The 17,500-nt window shown below is 40.8% G+C and overlaps 2 protein-coding genes across 2 annotated transcripts in view; both read right to left on the bottom strand.

Moving 5' to 3' along the window:
• Positions 1-7,606, bottom strand: part of LOC138031163 (uncharacterized) — a 9,660-nt gene extending 2,054 nt beyond the window's left edge. The window contains exons 1-6 of the mRNA XM_068878859.1: positions 7,416-7,606; positions 6,291-7,018; positions 4,269-4,530; positions 3,913-4,025; positions 1,915-2,127; positions 473-687 (exon numbers count right to left, since the gene is read on the bottom strand). Of these exons, the coding sequence (XP_068734960.1) occupies positions 473-687; positions 1,915-2,127; positions 3,913-4,025; positions 4,269-4,530; positions 6,291-6,815 (1,328 nt within the window). The 5' untranslated portion in view covers positions 6,816-7,018; positions 7,416-7,606. The remainder of the gene's footprint in view (positions 1-472; positions 688-1,914; positions 2,128-3,912; positions 4,026-4,268; positions 4,531-6,290; positions 7,019-7,415) is intronic.
• A 1,023-nt stretch (positions 7,607-8,629) lies between these two features.
• LOC138031131 (adenylate kinase isoenzyme 5-like) overlaps positions 8,630-17,500 on the bottom strand; it is a 27,536-nt gene continuing 18,665 nt past the window's right edge. The window contains exons 15-19 of the mRNA XM_068878856.1: positions 16,438-16,552; positions 15,833-15,996; positions 15,058-15,174; positions 10,134-10,325; positions 8,630-9,256 (exon numbers count right to left, since the gene is read on the bottom strand). Of these exons, the coding sequence (XP_068734957.1) occupies positions 9,188-9,256; positions 10,134-10,325; positions 15,058-15,174; positions 15,833-15,996; positions 16,438-16,552 (657 nt within the window). The 3' untranslated portion in view covers positions 8,630-9,187. The remainder of the gene's footprint in view (positions 9,257-10,133; positions 10,326-15,057; positions 15,175-15,832; positions 15,997-16,437; positions 16,553-17,500) is intronic.

Genomic DNA, 17,500 nt, shown 5'->3' with positions numbered 1-17,500 from the left:
TTCGGTGCGCCGACTGGTGACTGAAAGAACAATGAACTCTTTCATTTTTAAAAACTCTGTTAAGTTTTAGCTCAGTGTGCTGTAGCAAAAGCTGTATGGAATATATATTAGATATGTATAGTTATTTTACAGTACTTTTATTGAATATTTCATGTTACTCTTTCAGTATTTCAATTCCAATTTTTAGCCTTTTTCATAATTACGGAAATGTAAGTAAATGTAATTCAGCCTATGGCTGCAAGGTTTTTACAAATAAAGCATCTATCTCTCTCTCTCTATCTGTATTGTATTTGCATTATCTATGTAGCTTTTACATTTAAATGGTATGGAAGTATCTGGAACAAGACGTTTTAGCCGCAAAACTTGTTTTAAAAATAGACACTTTTCTGACGCTGGTGGGGATGAGGCCAATTGGGGCAAATCTTACTCTTGGGTGATGCACACTTCAAGTAACGCGTAATGTTGTCATTACCTGGAGTTAGACTGTTGTTTGCTTTCTGTTTTAACACATGGCTTGGAGTTATGAGCTTTAAAGCTACGATTTTGTGCTTCAGCGCCTGCCTTGTCTTTCACCAATTGTTTGATGGTCGCTCCCCATGTGCCTCTCTGTGGCGATGGGGACCTGGAACGAATGTCTGAGTGTGACTGGTGCAGATAATCGTGAGCGTTAGCTTCGAGTTCATGTTCCTGGAAAAAGAATCAAATAAAGACCTTTGGCTTGACAGGGTCCTTTTGGTTTGTATATCACCCAAGTGGTGTGGGTCACACCATTCCCGTCCCCAGAGTCCGCTTTTCTTTCGGTCAGCGACAAGAAAACAGACTCCGGCCAAAGGCAAATATACGCACAGTCGCGGGAATTGTATAATGTTGTAACCGTTGACGACCATTATTGTTTCAAATTTCTGACGATGCGCAGAAGAGCCGGAAGTCCGTGATTCAGGGACTTCCTGCTTTGGCTGTGGCCAGAGTCCGTGTTCTTGGGGGTGACGAAAAGGAAAGCGGCCTCTGGAGACGAGAACGGGGCCACACAAAAAGACAACAACAGAGCAAAATCCAATTACCGTGTCCCCTCTACGAGGCAAACCGCACACTGGGAAATCTTTCCATTGTGTGGGCTCTTTTAACGCCCTCCCTCCACCCTCATCTTTGAATTTATGAACAACTGTGTAAGTCTGTTCAAATATAAGTGCTACACCGCCAACGTTTCCAAAAACGTAATCCTTCCTTGTGTTGTAAGACTCGTACCACTGTTTATAAGCCTTATCTTCAAAGACTCAAAAATCTAACCATGTGCACCGAATTACATAGGGTGGTTTTGGGTTATCTAGTTGGTCATATTTTATATAGAGAGTTCTACTCAGTTGCTACGAATGATCCTCTTTCTGCATACAATATACAGATCGGAGGGATCTTTCGATTTCCGCGATCTGGTGCAAAGGGAGTTTGTGATGTCTCCCTTTTTCACTTTGCATCGTGCATGAATTTCATATCAGTGGCTTATCAGTTATAGTTTCGTATTTTCCTTCCGTCTACATTTTCCCGGCTTTATCGCGGTCTGGAAAGGGGGTGGTCCGGGTTAAATGCCAGCACATTGAAGATACTTTTATTCCCTCATCAAACTAAAATAGGTCCCAGTGGCTTCAAGACATCGTTGCTGTAGTTATCAACGATAAATGTTGTCACTTTAAACGAAATGTACCGTAGTAGTACTATCTATTAGATCCACTAGTTTAAAGCAGAATAACATTGCACATGGTACTGGTCTTATAGGGCCACAGACATTTCCGTCCTACTTTTCCTTTCAGCGGTCCTTCTAAATCATCAGTAAATTAGTTCCCCGAAGTAGTGGTTTGTTAATCCAACGACAACGCGGCTGATAATCACTAGAGTGAACAACTCTGTCTTGAGACATACCTCAGGAATGTCAACCCATGCGTTCACAACCACAAGTTTGTACTTCCAATAAGTCTTTGTAACCCAGGCAGCGCCAGTCAGCGGACACACGACCCATATGAGGGGCGCAAGGGCAAACCAAACGTAAATCGCAAACCGTTTGAGGAACAGAAAATTATAAGCATTAAGAACAAACGAAGTACTACACGCCACCAATAACGTGGTAAGGACAACCTGTTGAAGGAAACAGAAGTCGATTCTTGACCGCTTTAGCAGGAAATCAGGTAAGTAATGCAAAAATTGCTTCAACCGAGTTGGCCCTACGTGCGCTTCTATTAAAAAATTCCTTACTCTTTATCACAAGCGTTTGAAAGCGCTTGGGTCCAAGCGAAACTCAAACGACCTCATGACATGGGTTTTGTTGTGCATATTTGACAAAATATAGAAAATGTTTTCATTTCACCATTATCTTTTGAGTCTTCTGTGATATTCCTTCTTAAAAATTGGCTATATTTCCCGTTTGCTTAACTAATCAGTAAAAAAAATAACAGGAAATGTATGCTGACTTCGTCTAGACTAAAGGCCGGAAATCCTTTGCTCAGTACGATCAGCCAAACTACCGAAAAAACCAGAGAGTTAGCAAAATGTCCAATTATGTCTGCCGGAATTATTTTATTGCTTCTCACACACCTCGCGTGCGGCCATTTTTTTTACCCGGCGTCTTGTTTTCAGGTCTCTCCAGAAAGAACTAAATAGATACTTCTCGAAATCTATATACAATCGTTACTTTTTTCCTCTTGAAATCCATTTATTTCTATGTGGGAGGTCGTGAGATACAGGACCTATTGAGCTAGAAAGAACTTAGTGTGGGTACTGATATTTGTCCTTTGGCCCTTGTGTGTTTTAAACGGCATTGAGTAAACGTCCATAAAATAATAACTGAACAAAGATGCCAATATTTCATCTTGCCATCTTCATTAAACATAGAAAAAAGGTTAAAGAGTCTCTCGCTTAATTAAAGCGAACGAATCGTGCGGTTTCAAATGTGCGCCGTTCGCTCTTGAATAAATAGATCGTAAGCTTGTTTTGGGAAAAGAATTGTCAAAAGCCGAAAGAAAGGTAAGTATTAAAAGTAATACTTGACCAATGAGGAATTCAAAGCAAATTTATGATATTCATTCACCAAATTTTCGGGTTTAACCGCACAATAGAACCATGCAATCAAAGATGATATTGGACTTAGAACATATCACAGTTAGACAAATCAGTGTATGACTTTTACCCACAGAAAAGAACGACTACGCTCGGGCTTTACTCTTTGTTCATGAGATTGCTCTCGGAACTTTAAGTCAAGAGTGAAGTTGTTTTTTATCGATCCTTTTTGGATGGAAGTTCCGAGATCATCCTCTGCATTAATTAACAGACGATCGTTGATCTACCCTACCCTAAGCATCTTTTTGAGTAAGAGGAAAGACGTTCTCTGCCACCACCCTATGAGTACTTCTATTTAGAAATAAACCGCGGATGTAAAACTAAACATGTTCCCTTATAAATATACAAAGTTAGGTTTGTTACTGCTTCAGTCTTCAGTGACTAGAAGGAAGGAACTGGGATCAACAATAGGGAATTACGAAACGATGACGGCGACCGCGCCCAGAACCCAAGAAAATAATGAGTCTGACAATCGATGATTAGGAAAAATAATCACTCTACACGTACAGTGTAGATTTTGGTGCATTTCTTTGCTGTCCTCCACGAAAGATTCCGTGGAGAACGAAGGCGTGATCATAAATTTCCAATTCTTACTCCAAACGTTTACTCCCTTTCTATCAGTTTAATTTCTGGGAAGATACGGCACATTTACGCGCTGCAAAGCAAATACGAATCGTGATACTACCAACATAAACTTGTGTTTTGAAATGACGCCTAGTAGAAGTCGACATCGTCATTTCGTAGGCTCCTTAATAAAATTACTGGATAAAAGCAGGAAGAATAACTCGATGTTCCTGTATAGCTTACCGTACTCTTTTGGCTCCCTTCACGGACAAACTTAGCACGGGCAGAAAAGAGATTGACAGCTTGAGAAAATGCTACTTCGATTGGATTTTCACGAAAGAGTTTTCCCATTCGATCTGGAGAAAGAACAAAAGCGATTTTATTTTCAAACGGATTATCAAGATGAAGTGAATTCACTGAAGAGATAGCAAAGTGACGCGCAAAGTCGGTGCGCACGGTATCGCATAACAAAAAAAATACTTGGCTTCAACGCAACGAAATTAATGAAAAATTCGTCCACAGCCAAACACTGAAATAGCATAGAGTCAATTGACCAATCAGAAAATTCTCTTTGCTTAAATTATTATCTTATTTCTTACCATTGAATTCCCTCATAGAACTTTGAATCATGAAGATCAAGCTCATATGGAACAAGAGTATTAAACAAAACCCATAGAAGATGTGAAACAAGCTTGTTGCTCTCAGGATGTTGAACAGCAAGTCAATTCCCATGGGGATCTGTACTCCAGTTGTCTCGGAGAGCTTGGAAAAGCTGAGCTGAAGAGCTCCATCATACGCATAACAGCCAAATTGACCCCCTGCAGCTCCCATAGCTCCCGCCACTACAACGTATGGCAAAAACTAACAGAGAGATAAACCAAGAAACAAAGATATGAGATACTGGTAAAAAATAAAAGAATAAAATAAAAATAAAAAAACAGAAAACAAAAGGACTAACTAAGATTTTTTCAAAACTTTCGTTGAGTGGTTTAAGTTGAAGCCGAAGGCTTTTTCCACGATGCAATCTCGACCCCAGAGCTCTTCTCTTCACTGAGGGAGAGAAGAGCTCTGGGGAACGCTGAAACAAAGTGCCTTCTGATTGGTTTTCGTGAAGAACAATCAAAAGCGTCTCAAATTGATGCATTCAAGTTAGCACGAGGAGTGAGCAGGCGCGGCAAGGTTCAAATAGCCAATTTTTCTGGCTTAAAGAACCCTACGGCGCATGTTCTCCTACATAGAGTTTCCCAGAGCCTTGGGTCGATCCGAGGCTCTGGTGCTAAATTGTAATGGAATGAATCATGGGGTAAAAAAGTTTTTAAAAACAAAGTGCATGGAATTTTTTTTTTACGACAAGCTAAAAAGATAATAAAAATGTCTGTGAAGCCCAGAGGGTTCTTGGTTGGGGGCAAACGCGGCTGAAATTACAGTGAATGGGATTTTGGCCAAATTCAAGTCCCCTGCAAAAAGGCAGATTTGAAAAATTTTAAAGTATTTTAAGTCATTTTGTTAATATCATTCACTCAACGGAAAATTAGCTCATTGCAAAGGCACAACGTCTGAAAATTGGATATTGTTTATAAGGGTTTATATGAAATTTACAAATTTCTTTTACGATCGTTATAGCATGATTCTGATTGCCTTACTTCACGAAAATAATCTCAATAGAAGTGAGAGGTATTCTCGCGATCCACAATCGTCAGACCTTAAAGGATTTATAATGGTTCGAAGTCTGCAAAATTCCCATACATTCACTGTAATTTAACCCGTGTTTGCCCCCTAACCAATATGGCGTCAGAAACCGTGAAAAGGTCTATTGAGCCGAGCGGTAAACTGTCCAAAACACCTCGACCAAAAGCTGATCAAACTCAAAGCAAGAGCCCGACTCCACAGCTTTAAACGAATTAGGAATGTCTGATCTTACGGGTTGCCACCTGCCGGCTAAAGACAGTTATGAATGCAAACACAAAATTTTAATTTAGTGGATGATGTTTGTGGTAGTCTGCGGCAGCACAAATCTTAACCTGTAATGTCTCAAAAATACATTCGCTGAAATAATAGCTACGCAATTCTCAGTATACTTATGCTCAGATTATTGAAGGAGTTGAGTTTTTCAAACAAAAATAAAGACGAAACGAATACAATGGAAACGCTGTCTTATATATAAATGAAGAATGTTAAAATAAGTATATTATGATAGTTACAGTGAGAAAGGTGAACCAAGTAGGCGGTTTACATCTAAACGACGGGATACGCATTGTTGTGAACAGCGGGGAAAAAGCGTTAAACGGTGGATATCCGGAATTTCAATTTTATCGATGATAATTAAACTTTTGTGGAACTGTTTGCACTTCCTTAATCTCTAACGACTGGAAGAAGTTCGGTGATCTGATAAGCCTGTTAATACTTCGACATTACTATTATAATCACTACAAAAGTGACTCGCAATCGATTTATGGTTTGAATATTAAGACATGGCTCATTAGGGCTGCTGATATCGCGCACAGTTGGAAAGCCAATAAAGATCTCTCAAAAATTTGATGAAGTACCCTCAAATGCTTCAGTTGCGGAAACTGCAAACACTACCGAGTATAAGAGACAACAGTATCAGCGTTCTGACTTACCCGAAATATAAGATAAAGATGCTTCAGAGTCTTTGGGTAGTGACCGTCTTTCTTGAGCTTTCTCACTCCTTTAATAAACCATGGCACAGAGTGTTTTATCATTGAATAACAGCAAGCTACAAGTGTTATGAGAAATACTCCAATGCAAGTCGCCCAAGACACATCGAACACAAATACAGCTTCGTAAAAGTCTAATCCAAAGTGAATAATCATATTGAAAAGCCAAATCACGAAACCGATCCATCCTTTGAAGCGATTGTAAACGCGATTTGTATCTCCTATTCCCGCAGACAGCAAGTACGTCCTCTGCTGAATCAAGGTTATATCGACTGATTCATCCTTGACCAGCTCATCTTTGGTGTCTGCAGTCACTGCTCCACAAGGGACTCCTATCGACGACTTTTCGGTGGAGAAAGAATGTTCATTGACGGCGAAATTGGTGTCAACACTAGTTGACCCACTTCCATTTACTGTTCGAACTCTTATTGATGCATTCGCTTCATCTGTCAGTTCCACATTTGCCATTTTCTGTCAATAAACAATTCAGCTGTTCCAAATGTGTTAAGACAAGTCTCGAAGCTTGGATTGTCCACAAGTGATAAGATACAAACAAAACTGAAGTCCTTCAACTTGTTGTTAGTTTCACATAACATATGTATAAATATACACGCCACTGAAGATATATAATATAACAAACAGACAACGTCCAAAGGTATTTCTTACAGCAACTGAAAATAAAAAGAGATTTCTGTTTCGTGACTCTTCGAATTACGAGTCAAATGTCTAGCACAATTCGATTCTACCGACTGATTTTCATTTTGCCCACTCTATTAAAGTAACTAGCGCAGCGATTCCTGAACTTAAAACTTTTCTGACTTCATTAGATTACTGCAAATCATCATAACGATTAATTTAAAAGATAAATCCGTTTAAGAGCAAATTTCTTAAATTCACAGTCAGGTAAATGTAATACCATTTATGGACTGTTTGGGACAATCATGTTCAGCTCAATACAAATTTATATCCAAAACCAACAAAAAGATGGATTTAAACTTGCTATTAGCCAATGTTGTTCGCCTTTCGATTAAGAGCAATTCTATACGAGATTTTACGAGTAATACTTACCTAAGTTGAACGATATGGCATCGTTTTTCACTTTGAAAGCTTGTTTTGATTCAAGCGTGTCATCGTTATTGCTAAGGAATTCAACTGACTTTATAATTATGCCATTATATTGGGAGAATGGAATAAATTAAAGTTGACCTGATCCGTAGTCGGGTTGCTTTACGTCAAAATCACACAATAGGTGTTGAAATAAGCTTTTATCCGTGATCACAGCCTGCGACAGTGGAGTCCTTTAAAAGGAGCCACATTTCGGCGGCGCCAAACTGTTTATATTTGTTAGACTTCCTGTGACGTTGCATGTAAAATATCGCAATCAAGCCTTGCACTTTGCAAATCGCAAAGGAAGCGTTCAATAAAAGAAAACGTTTTCTCTTAAAGAACAGAAATAATTTCTTTTTTGATGTCAATAGTCAACTCTGTGTATTGTAAACAAGGCTATCCATTAGGTGTGAAGTGTATAAAAAAGTTTTTCTCGTACTACGATTTAACCATTAATGGGTTAAAATTAAAATCAGTAAAATTTCTTAAAAGCAATTTCAAAGAGCATACAGAAAATTGAATTAAAATAAAACAACAAAAGAAATCATTTAAATTTGAGGAAATGCATTAACTCTGATATTAATATCTGCCTCAAAGATGGTATTAAAGATAAACTATTTCGCATAATAAAATACTACGCCACCGCCAGAGCACCATTACCTCAAGAATCTGATATATCGTAGTTTGCCGCCTTTAAATTCAAACAAATTCATGACATACGAGAAACAAGTCTCTTTCGGACTGACATGAGCTATATTATGTTTATTTTAACTGCTAATAGTATGTTCTTTTTTGTCACTTTTTGATTTACATTCACCTTATCGACGTCATGACATAGATTTAAAGTTGCATCCGGCGTTTCTGTGACGTCACGACAGCGTTCATAACTTCCTCGTGGAAATGTTATGAAGAACGCGTAGGGAATAGTCCACTTTTATTAAAAACAATTCTGAAGACTATATCTAGCGCTTATCAGGGATACTGCAGGTCGATTATTAAAAATCGGAGTACCTGGAGAAAACCCTCTCGGAGAAGAGAACCGACAAACTTAACAAACGCAGATAGCACCGGATCTGGGAAAACGACCCGGAACTGGAGGGCGAGTGCTTTCACCACTGCGCTCACCCTGCTACCAAAAGCATAATAAACATGAAATATTAAAAAATCAACACTCATTAATGCCACCGTTGAACAATTTTATTCACTGCTGCTTTTGATTCGAGCACTCTTTTCTTTCGAAGGTTACAAGCTACAACCTTCATGAATGTTGGAATCATCCTCATAAAAATTTACTGCAATTCCACCATACTGTAGCTTTTCAGGCGTTGATTTTCAACAGTTACTATTTACAATCCAATTTTGTTAGTTTATCGAGTTGTATTACCGCATTGGATTATAAGAACACACTACAACAGACTAGGACAACTAGCGCTTATAACACAGTCAGATTTGATGGATTTCATGCAGAGAGAATCTTGAAGTGCACTCTGAGCGTTGATTTTTTTCCTCGGCCTATAACGTCCGGTAAACGGAATAACATTGCCGTGACACACTTGGCTCACAAGACTGAAAGAAGACTTAATTCAATAAATGAAAGCATCCATGTGTTGTTGGATAGATGACGACCATTATGAATGAACAAATGAATAAATATTCCTCCTTTTTTGCCAGTGCTAGCTGTTCCTGATTCTTCCCAAGCTGAAGCGTTTGAACTTCTCTACACGATAACCTTGTTATTCTTCTTTACTCAGCTGAGTTTGGATCCTGTCTAGAAGTTCATCTTTGGGAAGTAACGCAGACACCTACGAAAAGTACAGGCAAATGAAATGAGAAAATGAATGAAACCGGCATGGCTTAATAGCTACAATTGTAGAGAACAGTGTAGCAAAATCGCACTGTTATGAAATCGCCTAGTTCGGTTCAAGCCTTGGCGGGTTTTCAGCTCTCTTGGCGAAAGCTTATTTCTGGGGGGGCGTGAATTCTCCGCGCCGTTTCGATAGTAAATTTGACTGTCAAGATTTCTTGTTGAAAAACCGTTCCTTCATAGAATCATAACTTAGGTCTACGGCTTGTGCAGCTTTCAAAATATCACGAGGGACCATAAATTACAAAATGAATGAGCCATTTCATACAATTTTCTATTTATTATATATTCAAGAAAATTACTCCGTCGCTGTGCGTGTGTTTTCATAGCAACTTCCGTATTGCACTCTGTAGAGTGTTTCACGTGACGTAACGACCACCATGTTGGTGTTCCTCAACAATGACACGGCCACCATGATGGTGCCCCTAACTAATACTCCGGGAATTGAACTCTATTATCATGAAAACCTTTTCTATCCTTTCGGTGGAAAAACGAGGTTACTGATCACGTGAGTGAAAACACTCTAATAACACATGTATGCATTTGTCATTGACCAATCAGAAACGCGCTATTCTGTTGAGTCTATAAAAAGAAACGTAATCACTTTGTTAATTAAAATAAACACACAAAAAAACGAAAAATGAAAATTATGGTATCTAATCTATTCCGTTAACGCCCTTGCTTCATATTTCTCTCAGTGAAGTTTGGAAAAATGTACTGCAGGTCAGCGATCTTCCCCTAATGAATTATGCGTATTTTTGTGGCGTCAGTTCCGTGGTGCTCGCTTAGTCATTATACAAAACACAAACCTTTACCTTGACAGCTTTATCGGCGTCTCCCAAGCTGTCGATCATGGGTCCAGTGGTTTCATTGTAGACCTTTATTTTAGCCCTTGAAATTTCTTCCTTATCGTCTTCTCGTTTCAATGTTTCAGCTCGTTCTTTCACCATTCGCTCCATGTCTTCGTTAGTACTTTCTATCACAACGATTCTGTTATACTCTGACACCTGCGTCGATAATGTATGATTCGGAGAATAGTTCAATACCAATAACAACACAACTTTATTCAAGATGCCGACCAGTGTAAACACATGGTCCCAGCATGCAATGCGCAAGGCTGACGTTATTTAGAAGGTAGAGAATGGCCTAACCCTACACCTCCCCTCCTAGTACCGAGTAATCTATTGAAACTAAATAACAAAGATAATTAGCGTAACGTCAACCAAACATTATCATTTCCAAAGTCTGACGATAAAATGGGGAGGCAAACTATTTCAAATGTCTTAATAGGGCGTAACCCAAACAGGAACGGCATTAGTGGGATAACTGCCCCGAACAGAGTCAAATATTTAGCGTTCATAGTAAACTACCAGTTAGGAGGTCTGACCATCCTTCCGGAACGTAATTTTATCAGTGCTGATTCTCTGCAAACTGGTTGCTTTTGGCAAGCTTCCGAGGTAACACAGGGAAACTGAGATGCACCTGCTGAATGTCCTTCCGAGTTATCGACAGGTTGGTCACTGACAGAACTAGCGAGGATGGCTTGATTATCTGCCATGACAGGGGTAGGGTGGCTTTCAGCTTTAAGAAGGACAGATCTGTTATGACACACTGTGCCTTTCTCTGTCTCAATGAGGAAAGACAGTGGATGCTGGATACACCCTTGTACTTTCCCTAGTCTATCTTGGTCCCTGATCCATACTGATTCACCAGTTGTCAAATCCGGAAGTTCCTGAATTTGATGTCGGCGGTCAAGGTTTCTCTTCTGGTTAGCTCTGTAAATCTCTTCTTTCTTCGCACCTTCTTCACGTTATTTGAGTAGATTTTTGGGAAACCAAGGTACTAGGGAGTACGGGGAGCTGGGTTCGCAGTCTTCTCCCCATTAACAGCTCACTAGGTGGGTGGATCTGTAGGTGAGCAGAGCAAGGTAGGGATGTTCATTCTTCTTTAAAAGTCCTTTCGCGGTCCTTACAGCCCTTTCAACTTCTCTATTAGCTTGAGGGTATCTGGGAGAGCTGGTAATGTGGACAAACCCATAACTGGCAGAACATTCTTGGAAGGATTCTGCACTGAAGCATGGTCCATTATCTGAAATCACGATATCTGGTATTCTATGAGTTGCATATAGCTCTTCAGATGCTGTGATAACGCTTTCCGCAATTTGGGTTTTGAGTCGCTTGATTTCAATCCACCTCGAGTAGTAGTCAAGTTCATCCCCCATACTCAAACAGATCCATGCTTACTTTCTCCCAAGGACGACAGGGGAAGGAGGAAGTCATCAAGGGTTCCTTAGGTTCCGGTAGTTCCTTTGCACATGTGAAGCACGATTTGATCAAGTCTTCGATTGCTCCGGATAGTCCTGGCCACCAAACTGACATACGAGCTCTGGCAAGACATTTGTTAATGCCAAGATGAATGCAATCTAGTACTTCCAGTCTAAGAACTCGTGGGATTACAATGCGGTCATCATAGAGACGTAGACTGCCAGGTGGGCTCAGTGTTCCCAGTACGGGTGGAGTAAGGGCCATCCCTCTTGATAAAATTTTCTGACTTGTGTACATTCTTCATCACTTTTCTGTGCATTTCTGATCTCCTGAAGACGTTGGTCAGTTGCAGGAAGACTGCCCACTGCACAGCTGGCAAAGGTTTCAACTTCTTCAATAAACTGGATGTCGGAAGCTTCTGGGGTACATGAAGGGGCACGTGTGAGTGCATCAGCAGAAATTTGACGTTTTCCAGGGACATGAAGGACGTCAGGATTGTACCTCATCATCCTGAAACGGAAGGGTAGTATCCAGGGTGGCATCTTGGATAGTGCAGTTGTGGTCAAAAGGGGTACAAGGGGTTTGTGATCTAAAGTGAAGCTGAGTCCAAGCACATATTCTTTAAGGCGTTCACACGCCCAGATTGAGACAAGAGCTTCTTTATCGATGACCATATATTTTAGGTTAACTAGTACGCAAGGACTTCGGGAGATAGAAGGATCTGTTTAACTCGCTGAAAGGCCGTTTCCCGAGCCTCTCCCAAGTACCATGTAATTTCTCTGCGGAGCAATTGGCGCAAGGGTTCATTTAGGTCAGGCAATCCTGGAATGAACTTTCCCAGCTGGTTAACCATCTGCACGAACCTCTGGAGTTCTGTTGTAGTAGAGGGAACTGGGAACTGGGCAATGGCTCTTGTCTTTTCTGGATCAGCATGAAATCCTTGAGCATCAACAATGCCGCCCCAGGAACTTGATTCTCCTTTGAGAGAACTCGGACTTCTGTACGTTCAGTGTCAGGCCAGCTTCTTGAAGACGGAACAGCACAGCCCGGACAAGTATGTTCCATCTGATTTCTACCGTGGATAAGGATGTCGTCCATCCGGCATATCACCCCATCAAGACCCTTCAAGATAGCTGACATGGCCCGTTGGAATATTTCAGGCGCAGAACGGATACCGAAGGGCAACCTGTTAAAGCAGTAGCGACCGAATGGCGTGATAAACGTTGTTAGCAGCTTGGAATCTTCATCCAAGGGTATTTGCCAGAAACCACTGTTCATTGTGTTGGCGTCCAATTTTGTAACACTCTACTTTCTCCCAACGTGGCAAGGCCACTGAGTCATGGGATGAAGGTCACGCTTGACTGCCTTGTTCAGTGGCGCTAAGTCCATACAAATCCGTACTCGTCCATTGGCTTTGGGTACGGGAACAATAACATAGCACCACTCTGAGGGAACGATGACTGGAGAAATGACGCCTTGCTGTAACGTTGAGTCAATTTTATTCTTTACTTTGGATAGCAATGGATGTGGAACTCTCCTTGGAGTGTAGACACACACTGGCTCAATCTCCGAATTGAGTTTCATTCGGTATTCGGTTTTCAGTTTTCCCAGGCCTGTGAAAAGTTCACGAAATTGTTCATTGAAATTAGCAGCCTGAGTAACCACCTCTCCTCTTCTTACTGATGACGGAGTACAGCTGATCCTTGAGACCACAGACTGGTTCGGTTATCTTGCGACCAATGACTGAGAGAATGGTGCCATCTTTTGCAGGGCATAATTCCAGTTTGTGTTGCTTTCGACCACACCACATGCATTTTCGCTTGGACTTTGGTCGGGTTTCGCTTGCCTTTGTTGATTTTTTTGTCAGGTTTGTGCTTATCCACAAACTCAACGCTAGACAAATTGGAAGCCGCACTGGACACAGAATTTCTTCGAATGAGGTCTGTACTCTGTTTTCTTGCTTTAGACTGACGACTCATTTATACTGCCTGTTCGAGGGTTAGGTCAGCTTTTGCTTGAAGACGATCTGACAGGGTGCCGTCAAGAACTCCCACAACAATTTGGTCACGGATAAGGCCGTCCCTCTGAGAACCGTGCTCATAGTCTTCTGCAAGCCTGTATAAATCTTGAATGAAAGCATCCACTGACTCACCAAGTAACTGGTGGCGTTTGTTAAAACGGGCTCTTTGTGCTATCAAATTGCGACGAATATCGAAATAACTGTTGAGCGCAGTGCCAACTTCTTCGTACATAGCTTTGTTTTCGTGGATTCGGAGCGTGGCTCCATGGCGTACAGTAAGGTACTGACTTGCTCGTGTTCAGGTTTATTCTTGAGTCCGGAAAAGACTGTAGCGTTCGAGGCGACGGCTCCATTTCATCCATTTAGCTTGTTTAATTGTGGTCAGTTCGCGCCATCGAACTTCGCAGGGAGTGGAAGTTGACTCGGCTGTTGCGGATTAATTTCGTTCTCTTGTGCTACAGAAGGCAACCCTGAGGTTGTTGAGGTTGTTGTGTGTGTCGTTCCATAAAAGTTGCTAACTAATTTGCATGTGTTGGCCCTGTATTCTGTAGTTGCTCCTATTCTTGGTGTGATGCTGCTTCAGTGTCGGCCATTTTAAGGGTCAAGGACCACTGTCACCATGTATGATTCGGAGAAAAGTTCAACAACAATAACAACACAACTTTATTCAAGATGGCGACCAGTGTAAGCACATGATCCCAGAATGCAATGCACAAGGCTGATGTTATTTAGAAAGGTAGAGAATGGCCTAACCCTACAGATAAAATGAGTGTATTTTGGTAAGCAATCATCGATGTTTTATTTGGTACAATTAAATGACATTGCCGCTACGAGCAACGATTGTGTAGCCTGATTCAATCCTTCTAAATAGTAGTGACAGTTTCTTTAAAACGTTGAAACTGTTTGAGCCCCCTTAAGGCTTATCAGGATAGACGCTGCTGATACTATGCACGACTGACCGTTCAAGCAGTGGATGGGAAATAAATAAGCAGCACATTGCAAATAGGCCAACCTCTGGATGTATTTCACTTTTGCGGTCTCGTTTGCTCTAAAGCCATTCCAGCTAATCCAACCAAGCCGACTACGTGCTGGCAAAGATAGACCACAACACCGGGAACTCCATACCTCAACTCTTTCGAACAGTGCGGGGGTTCTTTAATGTCCCCCAGTGATAATAGCAAGGGTTAATGCTTTCTAACATCTCTGAAATTGTGTTAAGAAACATGCATGTGTATGGGATATAAACTATAAAGACGATGCTACGAGAGGTTAACATGAGGACACTATACATAAGAACTAAGGAGCGTTCAAAATTGCACAGACAGTTTTCTTCCTTTAGTTTAAAGATAGGACAAACATGAAAGAAGGAGGATTTGAGGACACCTGATTCCACATCGAACCCGTCTCATGCTGTTACCCCCGTAACAACAAGTTTAACAAAGTTCATCAAGTTACCTTTTGTTTAAATTCATCCAACTGTTCAATTGTCCGCGGATAGCCATCTATGCAATAACCATCCAAATTCTTTTCCTCGTTTTCCAGCGCCTCTAGCAGTACTGCAAGGACGATTCCCTCAAGAAAAAAATATGAAATACTTGAAAACCAGTTCCTAAAGTAAACACGTCTGTGAACGCAACGACATGCCCACACCATTTCTTGCGGGTTGCATATTTCCCGTCAAGAAAATATAACATACCCCGCCCCCCCCCCCCCCCCCTCCCCGAAATGAGTGTACGGGCGGGCGTATTTTGACGTCACACACAACCAAAATTTCTCGGATGGATAGTTCACCACACTTTCTTAGCTACGGAGCTTCGCTCTCGCGCACGCAGGAGCTCTGCTACAAGACGTGTCTCACCAGCTCAGTTCAGTGGTGATGAGGTGCGGGCAGGGGGGCTAAAGTTAAAAGAGTATTTACTCCTGTACTCGCATCATTCTCACCGAGCCTGTCTCAGAGCTTGTCCTAATGCTTAGCCAGTCCAATACAGTATGCATCGGAGTCAGGATGGCATAGTGCTCATTAACCGTGCCTCCAGCCCCTGCAATTGTATGTGGGTTGAGTTTCAGTCAATGTCAAGCTTACTCGAGGGATTTTCTCCAGGTGCTCATAATGACATCTGGCATAGGAGCTGCATGTGCTCTTTAGGACCTTTCTGAAAAGTACTTACGTGATTGAAAGCTTCCTAATAAAAGGTTACAGATTAATTATGCACTTTTCAGTTTTACTTACCGAAGCAACTAATCTTCCCATCAAAATTGCTTCATTGATCAACTGAGATCGCTCTGTGTCCTTCCTCGCTTCCTGTCTGAGCAAATGTCCAACTGACAAATGAGTTTTCCCAGTCGCTTCTGATAAAGTCTTTCCCAACTCGACTTTTCCCGAGCCTGGCGGACCTAAAAGCCCAAAATACGCAGACAGGCCAGTTACAAAGAACATTTTCCGTTGTGAGCTCTTCTCATTTTCAGGTTTTATTGTGCCGGGAATTTCTAGAAAACAATAGCACAATCAAGGAACGTCATTGCTGCGTCATCGACACGTCTTTAAACGGGAAAGAGGTATATATACTGTATGTCCTATCCACACAATATGTCTACCTTTCAGCTAAAGAAAAAAAAACATTCAAATTTAAGTTGAAACTCAAAGACCTCAAAAGTGATCTAAAATTAAAAAGGTTTGAATTGGTTACATAGGGGATAAAGAGACAATACGAACAAAAGTAGGCGTATCTTTCAGTTACCCTGCATTAGTAGCATCAAGAATCGAAATTTGTTCTAGATTCAATTCAGATTATCCATGAAAAAAGGCTAACGAAGAATGGTTCAGCATTACTTAACCTGTTATAAAGGTGACGTCATAACCATGAAGTGACGTTGATTTTCGGTTTGGAAGATTCCCAAATATATCATTAACTTGAGTGAAAACTTCATCAGGGGAAGCTTCCGCTAGAACCTGCAGAGAAGCAGATACGATAAAACAGAATGATAGTGTAATATCTGTAAACAGAGTGAACTCATAAGTTACAGTGTGTGTTCTACACTGCAATTGGGGAATCTTTGTTTACATTGTTTGCCTCAGAGGCCCAAACAAGGCTATCGTTTTCTAATCAGTGAGCTGAGAATAAAGTACTGAATATTGAAAATGCATAGCATAACGAACTCTCTCTGAAAATGCGAACCCGATATACCGGATAATCTCCGCGAGCAATGATGTACTTTCAGTAAAAATTCGAGATTTTACGAAAAATGCATGGGGATCATTAGCGCTTTTGCCACTTAAGGCTTAAAATTGGAGTTTTAACTAAGTTGAACAAGTTACTTCACCTTTTGAAATCAATTTGTAAATAGCAAGAAGCCTCTTTGTGAACAAACTCTTTTGTTAATAAAACAAAATGTAAACAATGACGTCAGCAAAGACGGCTGGTATTTTTTACAGGTCACAGGTCATTGTTTTATATACCAACACAGAAAGTATCCTTAACATTCATAAAAGCTAACCTTAGGCCTAAAAACGTTTGTTTAGGGCCTAAGGTTATCCTTTATTCATGTTTAGGATACTTTTCGTATTGGTAAAACAATGACCTGTGACCTGTAAAAATTACCAGCTGTCGGCAAAGATTCCCTTCATGCGTTTATGTACAGGTCACTTTTCACAGGTCACTCATTACAAAACCTTTACTAATGCTAAACTTAGGCCTAATTAAGCCTCGTTAGGCCTAAAAACGGTGTTTAGGCCTACGGTTAGACAATAGACCTTTTTGCAGATACGGCGGCCATTTTGATTTCTATTGTTTCGAAAGACATTACGGGATGCTCAGGGGGCAAATTAATCATAATAGCTATTCGAAACAATAGAAATCAAAATGGCCGCCGTATCTTCAAAAAGGTCTATTTAAAGGTT

This window comes from Montipora capricornis, chromosome 2, assembly GCF_036669925.1.
Source record: "Montipora capricornis isolate CH-2021 chromosome 2, ASM3666992v2, whole genome shotgun sequence".
Taxonomy (NCBI): domain Eukaryota; kingdom Metazoa; phylum Cnidaria; class Anthozoa; order Scleractinia; family Acroporidae; genus Montipora; species Montipora capricornis.
The sequence above is the reverse complement of the archived record's forward strand: the minus strand, read 5'-3'. Positions and strand labels throughout refer to the sequence as shown.